The sequence below is a fragment of the Dreissena polymorpha genome, chromosome 5, assembly GCF_020536995.1.
Source record: "Dreissena polymorpha isolate Duluth1 chromosome 5, UMN_Dpol_1.0, whole genome shotgun sequence".
Classification (NCBI taxonomy): domain Eukaryota; kingdom Metazoa; phylum Mollusca; class Bivalvia; order Myida; family Dreissenidae; genus Dreissena; species Dreissena polymorpha.
Window position 1 is genome coordinate 82,192,720 of NC_068359.1, and position 16,858 is coordinate 82,209,577.

At 36.7% G+C, this 16,858-nt stretch overlaps 2 protein-coding genes and 1 pseudogene across 4 annotated transcripts in view; 1 reads left to right on the forward strand and 2 right to left on the reverse strand.

The window, feature by feature from the left end:
• LOC127881994 (uncharacterized) overlaps positions 1-1,426 on the forward strand; it is a 51,132-nt gene extending 49,706 nt beyond the window's left edge. For both annotated transcript variants that reach the window (XM_052430328.1, XM_052430329.1), the window contains exon 22: positions 496-1,426. In XM_052430328.1, the coding sequence (XP_052286288.1) occupies positions 496-1,112 (617 nt within the window). In that variant the 3' untranslated portion in view covers positions 1,113-1,426. The remainder of the gene's footprint in view (positions 1-495) is intronic.
• LOC127882000 (zinc finger protein 737-like) overlaps positions 1-16,858 on the reverse strand; it is a 259,848-nt pseudogene that overhangs the window by 100,466 nt on the left and 142,524 nt on the right.
• Positions 1,425-15,639, reverse strand: LOC127882010 (probable tRNA N6-adenosine threonylcarbamoyltransferase). 2 transcript variants are annotated; one of them, XM_052430381.1, is made up of 12 exons: positions 15,498-15,639; positions 14,263-14,377; positions 13,489-13,608; positions 11,567-11,668; positions 10,673-10,746; positions 9,749-9,844; positions 9,205-9,254; positions 7,040-7,118; positions 4,947-5,103; positions 3,989-4,064; positions 3,627-3,725; positions 1,425-2,356 (listed from the first exon to the last, which is right to left on the reverse strand). In XM_052430381.1, the coding sequence occupies exons 2-12, from the start codon at positions 14,375-14,377 to the stop codon at positions 2,317-2,319; spliced, it is 1,008 nt and encodes a 335-aa protein (XP_052286341.1). In that variant the 5' UTR covers positions 15,498-15,639; the 3' UTR covers positions 1,425-2,316. The 2 variants fall into 2 exon arrangements, with proteins under 2 accessions (XP_052286341.1, XP_052286342.1); XM_052430382.1 differs by lacking the exon at positions 13,489-13,608.

The following is a 16,858-nucleotide window of genomic DNA, read 5'->3' on the forward strand; positions in this document are numbered from 1 at the left end:
CATCCGGAAACCATTTTACTATTTCGGGTCACCGTGACCTTGACCTTTGACCTAGTGACCTGAAAATCAATAGGGGTCATTCGCGAGTCATGATCAATGTACCTATAAAGTTTCATGATCCTAGCCCCAAGCGTTCTTGAGTTATCATCCGGAAACCACCTGGTGGACGGACCGACCGACCGACAGACATGTGCAAAGCAATATACCCCCTCTTCTTCGAAGGGGGGCATAATAAATAAAATGAGGTTTATCATTCAAACTATAAGACTATTTAGTGCCGATACAAATCGTGCGTTGGCTGTCCGCTACAACATTGTTGTTATCTCTATGCTTGTCTAGAAAATAATCCTTTAAACGTTTTCATGAAATAAAATGTTAACCATATTTTAAACAAAACGAATTATATGAACAAACGAAACGTGACTGAATTGTAAAAGTGCAATGTTATACAAATATGTGTCGTTCTTTTTGGTATTCGATCTTCAAACATTGCAGACGAAAGTACGATGAAAATTCAGTTCTCTCTCTCGGATGGATGCACGATGGTATACCCGAAGCCGAGGTCGTCCCGAATGAATGCAAATATCACGCGCCGCATGACCAACACCGGACTGAACGCGGTCCTGGAGGAAACGAGTCATAAAATCGAGAGCAAGTTCCGGTTACTGCCGGTAACTGATAAGCGTAGCCACCACGAGAAAGGCGGACAAACCGCGACGGCCGTCGCCGCCAATATTAGCGCCGGTGAAAGGCGCAAGTCTGTGGGCAACGAGAATACCGCTAATCTTGGCGCGGGGGAGAGGAACGTGACCGTGGGCAAAGAGGACAGGCGAAAAGCGGGGAACGAGAAGGGGGCGAGCAAAGATGGCAAGAAGAAGAGTCCGACGGCGGGGGAGAAGAAAACCGTGGGAGACAAGGCCAGGCGCCTGAGTCAGATTGTGGAGTCGTTAAACCAGCAGCGAGCAGAGAAAATCAATGAGCAAAACCGACGAAACAGCAAGAACATTAAGTTTGGGGATGTCGTGACTGCGGCCATGGCGCAGCATGTGGCGAATAGTTTAACCCCGAACTCGTCGTCACATCTTTCGTTCAGCGCAACCATAATGGAATGATGCTATTTTAGTTTTAAAGTTTAACACGTTACTTTATCGTTATAATACGCCTTTTAAATTTGCTTTGTATATTATATTTATTTACACATTATATGTCGAATGAGGTTAACGTAATATAATTAATTCGTCTTTATTTTCGAATAGATTGATGTATGTATGAGTTAAATCAACCGAACAGGAACGATTATGTTTTAACAATACAAGTTGTTTTTTGGTTTACCCATTTGTATTTGGAATCTTTTTTTATTGTGGATAGTTTTATAATTGGGTGTTGCATAATACAGGGGCAAATAAACAAATTTCAACAAAACATACATATAGTATTTGTATTAAAACATCTCATTTACAGTTGTTGCTGTCTTCTGCATGTACAAGGTATCGGACATGTGAGTTTAATCCTATATTAAATATTTCATAATGTTTACAAGTACTCGTGGCCAGTGAAGAAGATTCAACTCCTTCAGTCATCTGAGCCCAGTTCTAGGAAAAGTGGGTTAAAAGTGGGTTAAATGCATGTGCATAAAGTGTCATCCTGGATAAGCCTGTGCAGTCCGCACAGGCTAATCAAGGACAACACTTTCCGCTTTTATGATATTTTACGATTAAAGAAAGTATCTTCTTAGCAAAATGCAGTTTAGGCAGAAAGTGTCATCCCTTATTAGCGGATTGCACAGGCTAATCTGGGACGACACTTTACGCACATGCATAATGCCGAGTTTTCCAAGAAAGAGATTCTTATGTAAACATTATATAAACAATGCCCTTTAAAGGCAATGACGTGTCAAGAGATCAAACAGTCACAGGTCAAGGCCACTGCCATACGCACGGTATTTTGGTTTTAACAGTTTCAAAACTCTGTTTAACCCATTTATGCCTAATGTAATTTCCCATCCTTCTAATTTGGATCAATTTATTTCCGAAATTAGGGATTTCTAGTATATTTATTTCAATATTTAGAATATTTCTTACAGAAAATCGTTTAAGCAAACATCACAGACCCAGATGCGACGCTGCATCATGCGGCGTCTCATCTGGGTCTTTGCTGTTTGCCAATGCCGCTTTTCTATACGCTAGGCATATAATTATATATAGTTTAAATTCTGACGTCCAGTTTCAACGTCAATGACTTTCTCATCAGGTTTCATTCGCTTGGGTCATTAAAAAATCAAGTTTTATCAAAACCAATTGAGCACTGCATATTGTGTCAGTCCCTCCAGGTCACTTCAACTTCATCTGTTCGGAATCTAGAAATAAACAACAATCTCAATTATTGAATAACATGAACATTTTATAGTAACTACTTTTAATAAGTCAATGGCGTTAAAATAGGGCAAAGATGATGGGTTAGGTGTCTTTTCAAGCCCGTGAGGTTTCGCGAAATCTATAATTCGGAAACCACGCCCAATACTTTATCTAAAATAAACTCGATCATTATCAATAATTTTGTACACAATAATTGTGTATAACCACGAATACATTGTAATAGGATAATATACCACCAAATATTTTCATCAGAGATAATAACCTGATTCTAATACGGTAATTTTCATGATCATAAGGTGTTGAACATTATAATAGATAGAATTACATTTGCTGGAGACGATTAGTTTTACAAATAACTTGCACAACGCGACCACACTTTGACTATAATATGATAAAAACGCTTTTTAAATGCGTTTGTATACATTCTCCGGTGTAATATATAAGGATTTTTGTAAAGGGAATCCAGAATGACAGTTGTCGACATGTGACCCTTGTTCGCAGGTGCCCATTAAGTCAGATTTGATTGTACACGTATTCATAAGATGTATTCGCTCCCTGATTTATAATGGCCCTTTATTTGTTTTTCGACAAATAGGTTGAAAAATTGTCATTTTGAAAACCTGTGAATATGTTCTCTTTAATTAGGTATTAGCTTTATCAGTCGTTTTGTTATGACTACAATTACCGCTATTTTTTAACGCACTTACATTTAAGTGTAACAACAAAGACATAATAAGAGCCTAACTATGGAAAACACTGGTTAATGCATTTGTGTAAAGTTTCATCCCAGATTGGCCTGTGCAGTCCGCACAGGCTTATCAGGGACGACACTTTCTGCTTTTATGGTATTTTTCATTACAGAAAGTCTCTTCTCAGCAAAAATCCAGTTCAAGTGGAAAGTGTCATCCCTAATAGCCTGTGCAGACTGTAATGCATATCTGAGACACTCAACGCACATGCATTAAGCGTCATTTTCCCAGAGCGACTCTCCATTATGAGTCGTGTTCTGAGAAACTGGGCATAATGCATGTGCCTAAAGTGTCGTCCCAGATTAGCCTGTGAACTCCGCACAGGCTAATCAGGGACGACACTTTCCGCCTAAATTGGATTTTTGTTAAGAAGAGACTTCATTTTAACAAAAATGTCATAAAAGAGGAAAATGTCGTCCCTGATTAGCTAGGACGACACTTTACGCACATGCATTATGCCCAATTTTTTCAGAATGCTCCATCATAATTGCTGTTTCTGTACCTCTGTGTACACGTGGTCTGCTCCAGGGGAGTGGTCTGTCCGGACTGGTACATCAGTGCCCCTGCCTGGGCAATCATGGCTCCGTTGTCAATGCAGAACCTTGGGATACCAAATTGTATACATCAACAAAAAAACGATACCTTCTGCATTTATAAAAATTTCCTTTATAGAAAGTCATTTTTAAACGAAAATCCAGTTTAGACAGAAAGTTTTGTCCCTGATTAGCATGAGTTGACTACACAGGCTAATCCTGATTAGTATTAGCCAACTGCACAGGCTAATCTGGGATGACACTTTACGCACATGCATTATGCCCAGTTTTACCACAACCATGCAAATATGTAAGTGTATAAAGTGCTTACCGCTCATCGGTGGCATATAATGTGGCTCCTCTCTCTTTGGCCATGATTGCCATCATTTCTTGAAGGCGTTCATTACCTGAAAGTATGCTTCTATATTTAAGTCTTGCTTTGCGAAAACTGGGCTTAATGCATGAGCCCAAAAAGTCCTCCCAGATTAGCCTGTGCAGTCAGCTAAGGCTAATCAGGGAAGACACTTTGCGACCAAAAAAATTCAATTTCTGTTAAGAAATGACTTCGTGTAAACAGAATATCCCAATACAAGTGTTGTACCTGATTAGCCTGTGTGAACTGCACAGGCTCATCTAGGACCACACGTTACGCATATCAATTAAGCATGTTTATCCAGAATGGGGCTCATGTCATACAATGCTCAGATGAGACCCAAGGGACTAATCGGTTTTGAGTTGTTTGCGATGTTTCCATAACCATTTAAGAAACCATCCGAGGTATCATTCGATCAAATGTTCGTAGCCAGTTTTATGATTTAAAAGACCACCATAGTATGTTACATAACACACAAAAACATTCCGGCCTGGAGTTTCAGAGGACCTGGTGACCTAGTTTATGGACACATATGACACTGGTTCAACTCCGCCTAGATATGTTGAAGAGAAATATTCAAAATCGGACAAACATGTGGTCTCTCAAGGCTCTAGTGCGATAAGGAACTTTAAGTTGACATAACACATTGCCAGACAAAGGGTGAACAAAGGGTGAACAAAAATAGCTAAATATGAACACTTTGTGTTCTGGTGAGCTATAACTGCAAAGCTTACATGTGATAATCACATGGAAAGACTGCGAGTTACTCGCAGGCTGTTCTGGTTTTATGCTGTTTGCACATAGCCATTTTCACTTTGTTTCTGAAAGGGAAAGGGTTAATATGTGTTATGTAACCAGTAACTGCACTGTTGATGCAAACACATAATCATCCTAGCCCTAGACAAACCACACGTACATCCCACACCGCCCACAATGAGGACCTCCTGTGAGCCGCAGTGAGCCATGGCCCGCTCAGTGATCTCGATCAGCATAGCAAACACGGTCTCCTGTAGCGAGAAGCACAGGTCCTCGGCTGTGTACTCTCCTCTCTCCATCAAATCAGGAGCCTTCTCCTGCCACATATACGCCAATATTAGCTCTTTTAGTGCTGGAACCAAATTTTGAAGGCCTTTGCAAACAGTTTGGATCCAGATGAGACGCCACATTGTGTGGCGTCTCATCAGGATCCAAACTCTTTTGCTATTCTGATAGTGTTCTTTGAAAAAAATCGAAGAAAATGCTAATTTTATAAATTCAGCAGAGGACATTTAAGCAGAAGACAAATATCCCAGTATGCACAGATACTCTCCCCTCTCCATCAGATTTGAAGCCTTCTCCTGCCACATACACGCCAATATTAGCCCTTTGCATGCTGGGAAATTTTTCGTCTGCTAAAATGTTGTCTGTTGAATTTCTAAATTTAGCATTTTCTTTGACTTTTTCCAAAGAATACTATCAGAATAGCAAACAGTTTGGATCCTGATGAGACGCCACATTCTGTGGTGTCTCATCGGGATCAAAACCGTCAGCAAAGGCCTTCAAAATTCGGTTCCAGCACTGAAAGAGTTAAAACAGAAAATCAAATTAAATTTTAGACCTTTCTTCGTTGTTTCAAGTTTGAAAGGCTTCATTTGTCAGCCTATGATACTGATGAGCGGAAAACAGTATTAAACCTGTATAGACTGCGAGTAATTTGCAGGCCGTTCTGGTTTTATGCTGGTTGCATAAAGCCATGTTCACTTTGCTTCTGCGTGGGAGTGTGTACGTATCTTGAAGTTTATGAGGGGCTTCCTCACCTGTGGCTGCATTATGTGCGGACTCGTAGTGTGACCCAGCATTCCTATTTAATTAACTCTTTCCCACTCAGAAGCAAAGTGAAAATGGCAAACAGCATAAAACAAGAACAGCCTGCGAGGAACTCGCAGTCTGTTCAGGTTTTATGCTATTTGCTGCTCATCAGTATCTAAGGTTTGGAGATGAAGCCTTAAAAACTTGAATCTAGTAAGAAAGGTCTTAAATAAAATTGAATTTATCTTTCCAAGAGACTAAAATGTGTGAAAATACTTATCTAAATGGTAAAGGGTTAACTAACTCAACGCATGGAATTGTTTGCGAATTTGAGTTAAAGTTGCCATCTCCAGCTATTTAGCTGTTAATGAAAGATTTTCAATCATGGTGTGGTCTCATGTTGTGGAGGAAGTTGGAGTGCAGACTACTGCGCTTACCAGAAAGCCACAAGGAAGTAAGTTTAAGCTTTAATTATTTAACACCCAAAAGAAGTCACTCTGTTGATTGGTTTGTTTCTCAGTCCGTGGTCCGTCCTTCTATCAGTCCACATCAGTTTGTGGGGCAATTCTTTCATGTTTCTCAAACAATCACATTGAAACTTGTAATTTAATTGACATCACCAGGAATTTTAGATGTGAAGTCCACACATTCCTGATTAAGTTTAAACCTATTTATTTTAGCTCGATTGCATAGAAAGCTTAATAAGGCTTATTTGAAACGCTTTCGAGTCCATCTCCTGAGCTTAGAACCAGTACTTGGAGCCTATGGGAAATCTAAAGAACCCTCCCACAGTGAGGATCTACCCTGTGACCTCCCGATTGCTACGTGGACACCATATCGACTACACCACTGGGACCTGTGACCTCCTGATTGCTACGTGGACACCATATTGACTACACCACTGGGACCTGTGTTATTTGCCCTTGAGCGTAGCTGACAAATTAATGTGAGGATATTTGTCAAATATGTGAAAACTGTTCACTTATTTGAGCTGGTGATGTATATTATAAATATATTAAAGTGTAATAATAAATTATTTTTTTGAGGTTTTTCAAATCAGAATCTTATTCAAATCCATATTTCAATCAACTGCAATTTCAAAGCAACTACCTATCAGTTTTAATTTTTACACCCTGATGACACTACCCAAAAGTTTTTATTTTGAAAAACATGAATACATGAATATTTCTGTTTGCAATTTCAGAGCATTTTAAAGCCTACCTCAATGTAAGAAAGCAGCCCTGAGAATGAGACGTCCATACCCTTCACTGCATAGGGCAGCTCCAGAAACTTGGTACCCCTGCAAGGAAACAGTACCAACAGAGTTATTTCAGTGATTTTGCTTAATATTTTACAGCCTGCGCCTTTTGGACTGGGAAACATAGCATGATTAGCCATGTTATTGGGAAACATGAAAAGATATTCATATTATAATAACAAACAGTATTCCAATTATTTCTTAGAAAATGTTTTACTGCTTATTTAAATTATTTTTTTTCCAACACATTTTATTTATGTAAATTTATATAATATACATTATAAAATAAGTGCTACAGAATTATATCACTTTACAATAAACTCAATAAACCAACTGTTGGAAAATTTTGGCAACTTTTTGGGAAAATTTTGGACAGCTTATTGGGAAAAAATATTACGTTTTGCCATTGGGAAACAACTTGTAAGAGGCTGCCATTGGGAAACAACTTGTAAGAGGCTGCCATTGGGAAACAACTTGTAAGAGGCTGCCATTGGGAAACAACTTGTAAGAGGCTGCCATTAGGAAACAACTTGTAAGAGGCTGCCATTGGGAAACCATTTGTAAGAGGCTGCCATTAGGAAACAACTTGTAAGAGGCTGCCATTAGGAAACAACTTGTAAGAGGCTGTAATTTGGGGAAAAAATGACTGTACTTTAAACAAATATGTGTCTAAACAAAAGGGCAGCAAACAGATGAGGACTAGGACTAAAATTTGACTGTTACAGAATTGCATTGTAAAGACTTATAATAACAAAATTGTAGTCTAGTAGAATAATTGCAATTGAAATCATTTCATAAAGTCGTATATACTCGCTGCAACATTACTGATGTATAACAGACTGGCTGCAACATAAAGTGTGGTATAAAAGAATGGCCTAAACACAAATGTGGTCTAACAGAATGACCTGAACACAAATGTGGTCTAACAGAATGGCCTGAACACAAATTGAACACAGAATGACTGCAACAAATCTATGTAATAACAGATTGCCTGCAAGAAAATTGCAATCTAATAGACCAGCTCCAAAATTGTGGATTAATGTACTTGCGCTTGAAGCAACAGCAGACTGATTGCATTACAACTGTGTTTAACATACCCCTGCAATCAAAACATTTAAGCATAACATAATGGCCAACATGCATCTGTTGTCTAACTGACTGGTCACTACCAAGTAGCTGTCTAACAGACTGGTTATGACCAAATAGCTGTCAAACAGACTGGTTATGACCAAATAGCTGTCAAACAGACTGGCTATGACCAAACAGCTGTTTAACAGACTGGTTATGACCAAATAACTGTCAAACAGACTGGTTATGAACAAATAGCTGTCAAACAGACTGGTTATGACCAAATAGCTGTCAAACTGACTGGTTATGACCAAATTGCTGTCAAACAGACTGGTTATGACCAAATAGCTGTCAAACAGACTAGCTTCAATACAACTGTCTAACAGACTGGTCACTACCAAATAGCTGTCTAACAGACTGGTTATGACCAAATAGCTGTCTAACAGACTGGTTTTGACCAAATAGCTGTCAAACAGACTGGTTATGACCAACTAACTGTCAAACAGACTGGTTATGACCAAAAAGCTGTCAAACAGACTAGCTTCAATACAACCGTCTAACAGACTGGTCACGACCAAATCACTGTCAGACTAGCTTCAATACAACCGGCTAACAGACTGGCCACGACCAAATAGCTGTCAAGAAGACTAGCTTCAATACAACCGTCTAACAGACTGGTCACAACCAAATATTTGTCAAACAGACTAGCTTCAGTACAACTATCTAACAAACTGGTCAAGACCAAATAGCTGTCAAACAGACTTGCTTCAATACAACAACAATCTAACACACAAGCTGCAAAAACACTGCAGTCTTATGACAAACTGGATTCAATAAAACTACAAAAAGAATAACCTATTTGATACTACAGCCATAAAGCAAAAAACCCACTTAATCTGACTAGTTGTAACATTAGCATGAGCTTGAATGTGACCTACCTGCGTACATAAATGCATTAATCAAAGCAACATTCCTAATGCAAAAAAGATGTTTTACATACATAAAAACATATGAAAATAATGGTGTTGTACACTTAAACTGCACTTACAATTTTACTTACTTTTTAGCTAGCTGTTCAATGTTGTATCCAGGGCTGGGGTCATTGGATAACTGAAACAGAACACAACATTATCAGTACCGGATTTAATGGTTTATAGGGCTTTTTCTTGTATAAGCAATAATTAAGTTCACAAGAGTCATGCCTGATGAAAATGAGTCTTATGTCATATGCAGCCAGCGTCGCTTTAGACCAGCCTGCAAAAATAGGTCTTATGTCATATGCAGCCAGCGCACCTCCAGACCAGCCTGCAAAGTTATGCAGTCTGGTCAGAAACTACCCTGTCCACTATAAAGTCATAAAGCTTCTGTGGCCTTTATTACTTAGATACGTATTTTGAAGCATTTGTAGTCCCTTAAAAAATTTCATTTTATTAAGACCTTTATTACTAAATTCAAGTTTTACAGGCTTCATTTCCAACCCTTAGTTACTGATGAGCAGCAAACAGCATAAAACTTGAACAGACTGCGAGTCAACAGAATGATTAATACTGCTAGGAATGATTAAAACTATAAGGAATGATTCATACTGTGTTTGTGTCTCTTACTTTTAGAACTCTGGCGAATCGATCCAAACAGTTGCCAACAGCAATATCAATAGTCTCACCAAATATTCTGTACCGTTTCTGCAAATAAGCTATGACCTACAACAGAATTAACATCATTTGTACATTACAAGCTCTGAAAACTAATATTTTGTATATCTAAGAGTAACAAAGGTCAAGAAATGCTTCATTCTTTATCGTAAAATCACACATGGGTGAAAATATGGAACCGTATTCCCTGTTTTAAGTAAATTTAAATATTGGTTATTGTAAAACTACAAGGTATCAGTAAATGAGATAATTGAATAGCATGTAAATACATAGTAATTACTACAAGTAATTGGTAAGCTCTAAGGTGAATTATATGAACAAATGGTTAAGAAATACATGTATTAAATGTATAAGGCAACTATAAACCCCCCCCCCCTTCCACCAATGAATGCAGCAAATAAAATGGAGTACATGTATAATTAATCCGAGGCTAAAATATTCAAAATGGTTTCATTGTTCTGACATTGTGACATCAAGATTTTTGCACAAGATTGAAAGTCAAGCTGCGGAAAAGCATAAAGTAATAATTGTTGGTTATGGTCAATAAAAGAACTTCTCTCTAATAACTTGTAAATTGAAATTGATAATACATTAATATCAACAAATATGTAATGTTTACCGGTACAAAATAAACAAATTAAGGAAACAACCCATGGCTGAAAGTTATGAAACAGATGTCCAAAACTTTGGACAAAAACACCTGAATACAGCTCCAAACAATAAAAGTAGCTTTCATTAATATAATTATAGTTGATGCAGTGAGCGAATTTGTAAAGATGTGAATGGGCCAGATTCGTCTGTACCCCCAAATCATCATTTGTTTTGATTTTTTAAAAACAATTTGGAAAATTCTGGAGCAAGTCTATAACTAAATACCTGGGTGTTGCCTCCACTGACATACAGCACAGTGGGATTCACAGCTCCTGTCACAAGGCGACCCATCTCTATGTCTGGACAGACTTGTTAAGAACACATGTACCATGTTCCGAGAAAACTGGCCTAAATGAATCCGCACAGGCTAATCAGGGACAACGCTTTCCGCTAAGACGGAATTTTTGTTTTAAACACACTTTGACCAAAAAAATATCATAAAAGCGGAAAGTGTGGTCGCTGATTGCCGTAAGGGGACTGCAGATATCATGAAGCTTGGTCACTGACCTAACACAATGACCCTGAACACAGATTTGAAGTTTTAAAGGCATATCTCTATATAAACTTAAACCTGAGAGTTATGCAAACGGCTGAGTAGTATGGCTCGGACAAATTGATGAATATTAAAGCTAAAATCATCCTACAAAAACACCCATTAGTTGTAAAAAGATGTTCAAAATAATTCTGTGCACAATCATAAAATCATAAATGTAGTTTATTCTTAGTCCGAAGTCTAGCAAATGGCTTAATATAGCTCATTGGGTCATTATCGACCGGGGGTGACTAGAAGCTGATTCAAGTCACCCGGTCGACTTGAAGTCACCCCAGGGTGACATGAATCAGCTTGAAGTCACCCTAGGGTGGCAAGAATCGGCTTATAGTCATCCCTGGGAGACTTCAAGCCATTTCAGGTCGACAATGACCCAATGCGCTACGCTTCTAGTCACCCGGTCGGCTTGAAGTCACACCAGGATGACATAAATCGGCTTGAAGTCACCCTTGGGTGACAAGAAGCGGCTTCTAGTCATCCCCGGGTGACTTATGGGCCATTTCAGGTCGACAATGACCCAATGAGTCTTAATATATGCCCTGATCTGCCTACAGAGCATGCAAGGATACGGCCAATGCAGTGGTTCACAGCAACTATTGGTTTGTTCCATAGCTGGGCAACAGTCCGGGCAACCAATGCTGACGAAACGAGAGGGGCGCCCATGCCTGGTCCTGGGAATGAATGCAGATGGGGTTCATGATAAAGATTTATTATTAATTCTAACATGAAACAAAGAACAAACATTTCAATATAAACCTACTCATAAACAATGCAAAAAGAAGTTCCAAACAAGAACAAAGCATAGCAAACTATAGCCTTATTTCAGATGCACAAATACTTATCAAATCATGTTAGAACAAGAGCACCGCCTTGCGGGTGCAGACCGCTCATCTCTTTTCTTTTTAAAGGTGAAGGGACTCTCAATATCAATCACAAAGGAGGGAGGGATGGAGTGAAGAGGGGTATATAGTGTGGGGGTGTGGTCATTTATTACATTATCTTCCAAAATGCGGGAAAAAAATGCCAAAAAAATAAAATTCGGGGGGTGGGGGGTGGGGGGAGGGGATTCTTGGGTGTGATGGTTGGACGGTATTTAAAATATAAAATAATAAAAATAAATATTTGTGTTTTTTAACCGTTTAAAAAAAAAATGGGTGGGGATGGGGTGGGGGTGGGGGTGGGGGGTATAGTGTGAGGGTGTGGTGGTCATTTGTGAGATGATCTTAAAAAAAAAATTGGGGGGGGGGAGTCGGGGGGGGGGATGGCGGGGGGGATGGTTTGGGTGGAGTCTAATGTGGTATGTCAGGTAAGAGCTGTTTTGTCAAAGTATCAATCAAATCTAATCATAAATAAAGAAGTGAAGGAAATAAAAAAAATGGGGGGTGGGGTGGGGGGAGGTATAGTGTGAGGGTGTGGTGGTCATTTGTGAGACGATCTTCTCATAAATAAAGAAGTGAAGGCAATTTTAGCAAAATTGAATAATTTGACCTTGAGAGTCAAGGTCTGTCAAAGGTCAAGGTAAAATTCAACTTGCCAGATACAGTAACCTCATGATAGCATGAAAGTATTTGAAGTTTGAAAGCAATAGCCTTGATACTTTAGAAGTCAAGTGGATCGAAACACAAAATTTAACCATATATTCAAAGTTAATAAGTAAAAAAAGGGCCATAATTCCATAAAAATGACAACCAGAGTTATGCAACTTGTCCTTTTACTGTCCCCTTATGATAGTTTGCGAGTGTTCCAAGTATGAAAGAAATATCTATAATACTGTAGGGGTAAAGTGGACCAAAACTTAACCAAATTTTCAATTTTCTAAGTATAAAAAGGGCACATAATTCTGTCAAAATTCCAGTCAGAGTTACATAACTTTGCCTGCACAGTCCCCTTATGATAGTTGTTGCAAGTATGAAAGCAATAGCTTTGATACTGTAGGAATAAAATGGACCTTAAAACTTAAGCAAAATTTTCAATTTTCTAAGTATAAAAAGGGCACATAATTCTGTCAAAATGCACGCCAGAGTTATCTAACTTTGCCTGCCCAGTCCCCTCATGATAGTAAGTAAGTGTACCAAGTTTGAATGCAATAGCATTGATACTTTCTGAGAAAAGTGGACCAAAACGCAAAACTTAACCGGACGCCGACGCAGACGCTAAGGTGATGACAATAGCTCATAATTTTTTTTCAAAAAATAGATGAGCTAAACAAAAAATAATTTCTGTTTTTATATAATAAAATTAACTTGTTAATGATGTGTGGATATTAAAAAAATCAGACCATCACCCTCAAATCATGCCATCAGCCATAAAATCAGGTAATCAACCTCAAATCATGTCCTAACCCTAAAATCATGTCCTCACTCTCAAATCATGTCCTCACTCTCAAATCATGTAATCACCCTCAAAGCAGGTCATCACCATCAAGTCATGTCCTCACCCACAAATCATGTCATAATCCTCAAATCAGTTCATCATCCGTGTTTTCCGTTACCTTTAGTATAGCAAACCACATCTATGTCTTCGGGACAGAGCTTTGCCTCTTCAAGTGCTTTATGTAGAACATCGAGGGCAACAGCCTGGTGGTGCTTGGCAGTGTCACGTGGAAGGAAACCTGGTTGTGGGAGAGGGGAATTGGAGAGCAAGAAAATAAGCAGGCTTAAGGAGACCTTATTTTCAATTGTTCTACTCTCTTTTATTATCCAGAAATAGTTTTGATACTTAGCATGCTGAAGTAGAAAACATTTTATTACAAAACTTTCGTTGTTTGATATATATTATTGAAATGTTATTGAAAGGTGGCTTAAAAATCAGTTATTAACAAAACTGTTAATCAACAAATTGTAACATACCTGTATGTATATCATTATATATTGAACCATCATAAACTGTTACACTTAACGTATTTAATGTCAGGAGCAACATGTCATAAATGGTTAATTTTTTTAAAGGAATACTGGTTTTTTGTTGTACATGTAATTCTAGTATCCACAATGTACAAAAATAATAAAACCTTGGGATTCTTCAATGGAAAAAAACCAATTACAAGAGTTCTGTCTCAAACATGACCTACACCCCTGAACCAATTTGTGGCAAAACAGCCATTCCCAGACTTAGTTCTATGGCACATATGTTATAAATACGTGGATTGCTGAAAAATCAACAGCGAACATATTTACCCTTAAATTATATATATCCTCTTTCAAACTGTTTGCATGTGTATAATCAAGATAATGGCTCTGCCACAAGTCGCTAAATGCTTACTTACCTTGGCCAGGTGGAGTTATGTATGTGTCCCTTGGATTGGACAGGACTATGCCATCTTTAATAATGCCAACACCCAGCTTGTTTGCACTGCCTTCAAAACCAATAGCAATCACCATCTGCATTCAAACAGAATTTTATTTGAAAAATAAATTTTAACATAATTAAATTTTATGTGATGATACATGTACAGCAGGTGTTTTTTTTCCACTTTTTGGGAAGATAGCCCATGGCTTTGGAATTGGGAATTTTATCGGCATTTTCATGAAATTGGGAAAATAAATGTATTGGCCTTTTTTTTCCACACAAAAAGTCCACTGAATAGGGAAATACTAAATTTGATATAACTCTTTATAATCATCCAAATTAAAAGAACAAAATCATAAAACACTTTGTAAGATGTAATTGCATTAAAATTGAGATAAAATACACATTAGACACTGCTTTCTAAAAAAAAATATATTTTTTTTAAATATATATATTTTTTTTTTGAATTTGGGAATTTTTGGCCACATTTTGGGAAAAAAGTATACTTTTTGGGATTGGGAACATAGCCAAATTTCTGCTATAAAATCGGGCCAAAAAAACCCCTGTTACATGTTTTTGCACCACTCACTTCACTATACACCGTACACAGAATAAATGGGCTTCTTCAAGATTTTGTTGAGAACAACCAATTTATCATAATCCATTGACAGCTGTTATAAGTTTTTTAAGATGCAAACCAAGTTAGATTACTCTTTTCAATATTTGATAACCATGAATATTTCTCTTTGCAAACATACTTAGAAGTATTCAATTTAATTGTTGCTATTGATTAATCAACTGCCTTTCTCAGTTATGTTCTGAATTTGACTTCCAGGTAACAAATATTTGTCCCTAAAGTTGTCTTCGTTTGTTTCCACTGCCAATCTTCTCTTCTTAAAAGTCAGACTAAATTCTTAATACTTGCTGTTTTGTTGGCGAGAAAGCACAATAATAATTTCAGCGAAAAAAATAGGAGAGTAATTTTGCACACCTTGATTACACCAATCAGTATGTTACTTATTTTATTATTGGAATAAATTCCAGATTTGATTCCAAACAAATTACATTCCTGAAATATGCATTTAATTTATGGATGCATACATGACAATTATTAGGCCTCTTGTCTTAAATATTGAGCTTTTTTTCTATACAGCATTTTTATTTAACACAATTATCAACATACAAAATACAAGTAAATTCTCTATTACAAACCTTTTTTGTATCCGAAATTCTCTATTCGAAAATATATAATCTACGATATTGCAAAGAGAAAATGTGACGACGTCAATGTAAAAAAACTGTTATATAAACATATCATTGATATAAACCGTCATATCGTTAGTAAATTGTTATAGATCTAAACTAAATCAATAAAATATGGCAATAATTTGAAAGTATAAATAAGTTGGAGAAGTTAAAAAATATGTTGTTGTTGTAACAATATGAGGAATCCGGGTCCGTTCGCCCTAAATCCTGTTCGCCCTAAAACCTGTTCGCCCTGGGTCCGTTCGCCCTAAATTTTATTATCAAAGCAGGGAAGCAATAAATATAACGAAAATTGTGATCTTTTTAACATTTTAATATATAAATGACAATTTAAGCTACAAACTTGCCTACATGTGTGAAAAAACAAACGTGTAAGGGTGTTTGTAACAAAGCCGTTGAATGCCAGTAATTTTCTCTTATTGTGTATTATATTAATTAATGAAAACTTGATGTTACACCTTTTACATATTTTATGTTTATTTTCTTAATCATACGCTAATAATCATATTAAAGATAATTTCTAAAAAAATAAATAATAACAGTTCTGTTTTATAAACATGATCTATGCATGCATCAATATTAAGTATACTCTTTAGGATAATAGTTTCAACTTAATAATCATATTATACATAACTAATTTCTATATGATTTAGTAATTGTTCTCAATGTTAACTATATTAGGTAAATACGACACTCAATCAATCAATTAACACAGATCGTTATCTCTATAATCTCTTAATTAATCGACACCGATCAATAAAGGCCGGTTGCTACTTCACACCGCGCAATACACGCGAGAATTATTGGAAGTTGATCAGTTTAGTAAATTGAATATTGATGATGTTTTTTTTAGATATAATGATGTTCATATGAATTTTAAATTTATTTGCCTATGCAGGGATCGACAAGAATACAAGAATTTAGATAATCCGACAGACGGTGGTTATATATTGCTGAATGTAAGAACCATAAACAACGCAAGAAGTTACACTCAAAATCTCATAATCTTAATGACTATATTACACATATAAATGTACAAATAATTTATAAATTTAATATATACAGCTTATATATAGAATAATAAATGATGCACTTTATCTTGTGTACATATTTGTAATATTTAAATTTCCATTTTAACTTATTTAATAATTTTAATTAATCATAATTAATAAAGTTTTACTTAATTTCAATTAACAAAATTTTATAATTACTATTGCATATTTTTTAAAGTAACTATTGCATATTGTTTAAAATGACTAGTACATATTGTTTAAAATAACTATTGCATATTGTTTAGAATAACTATT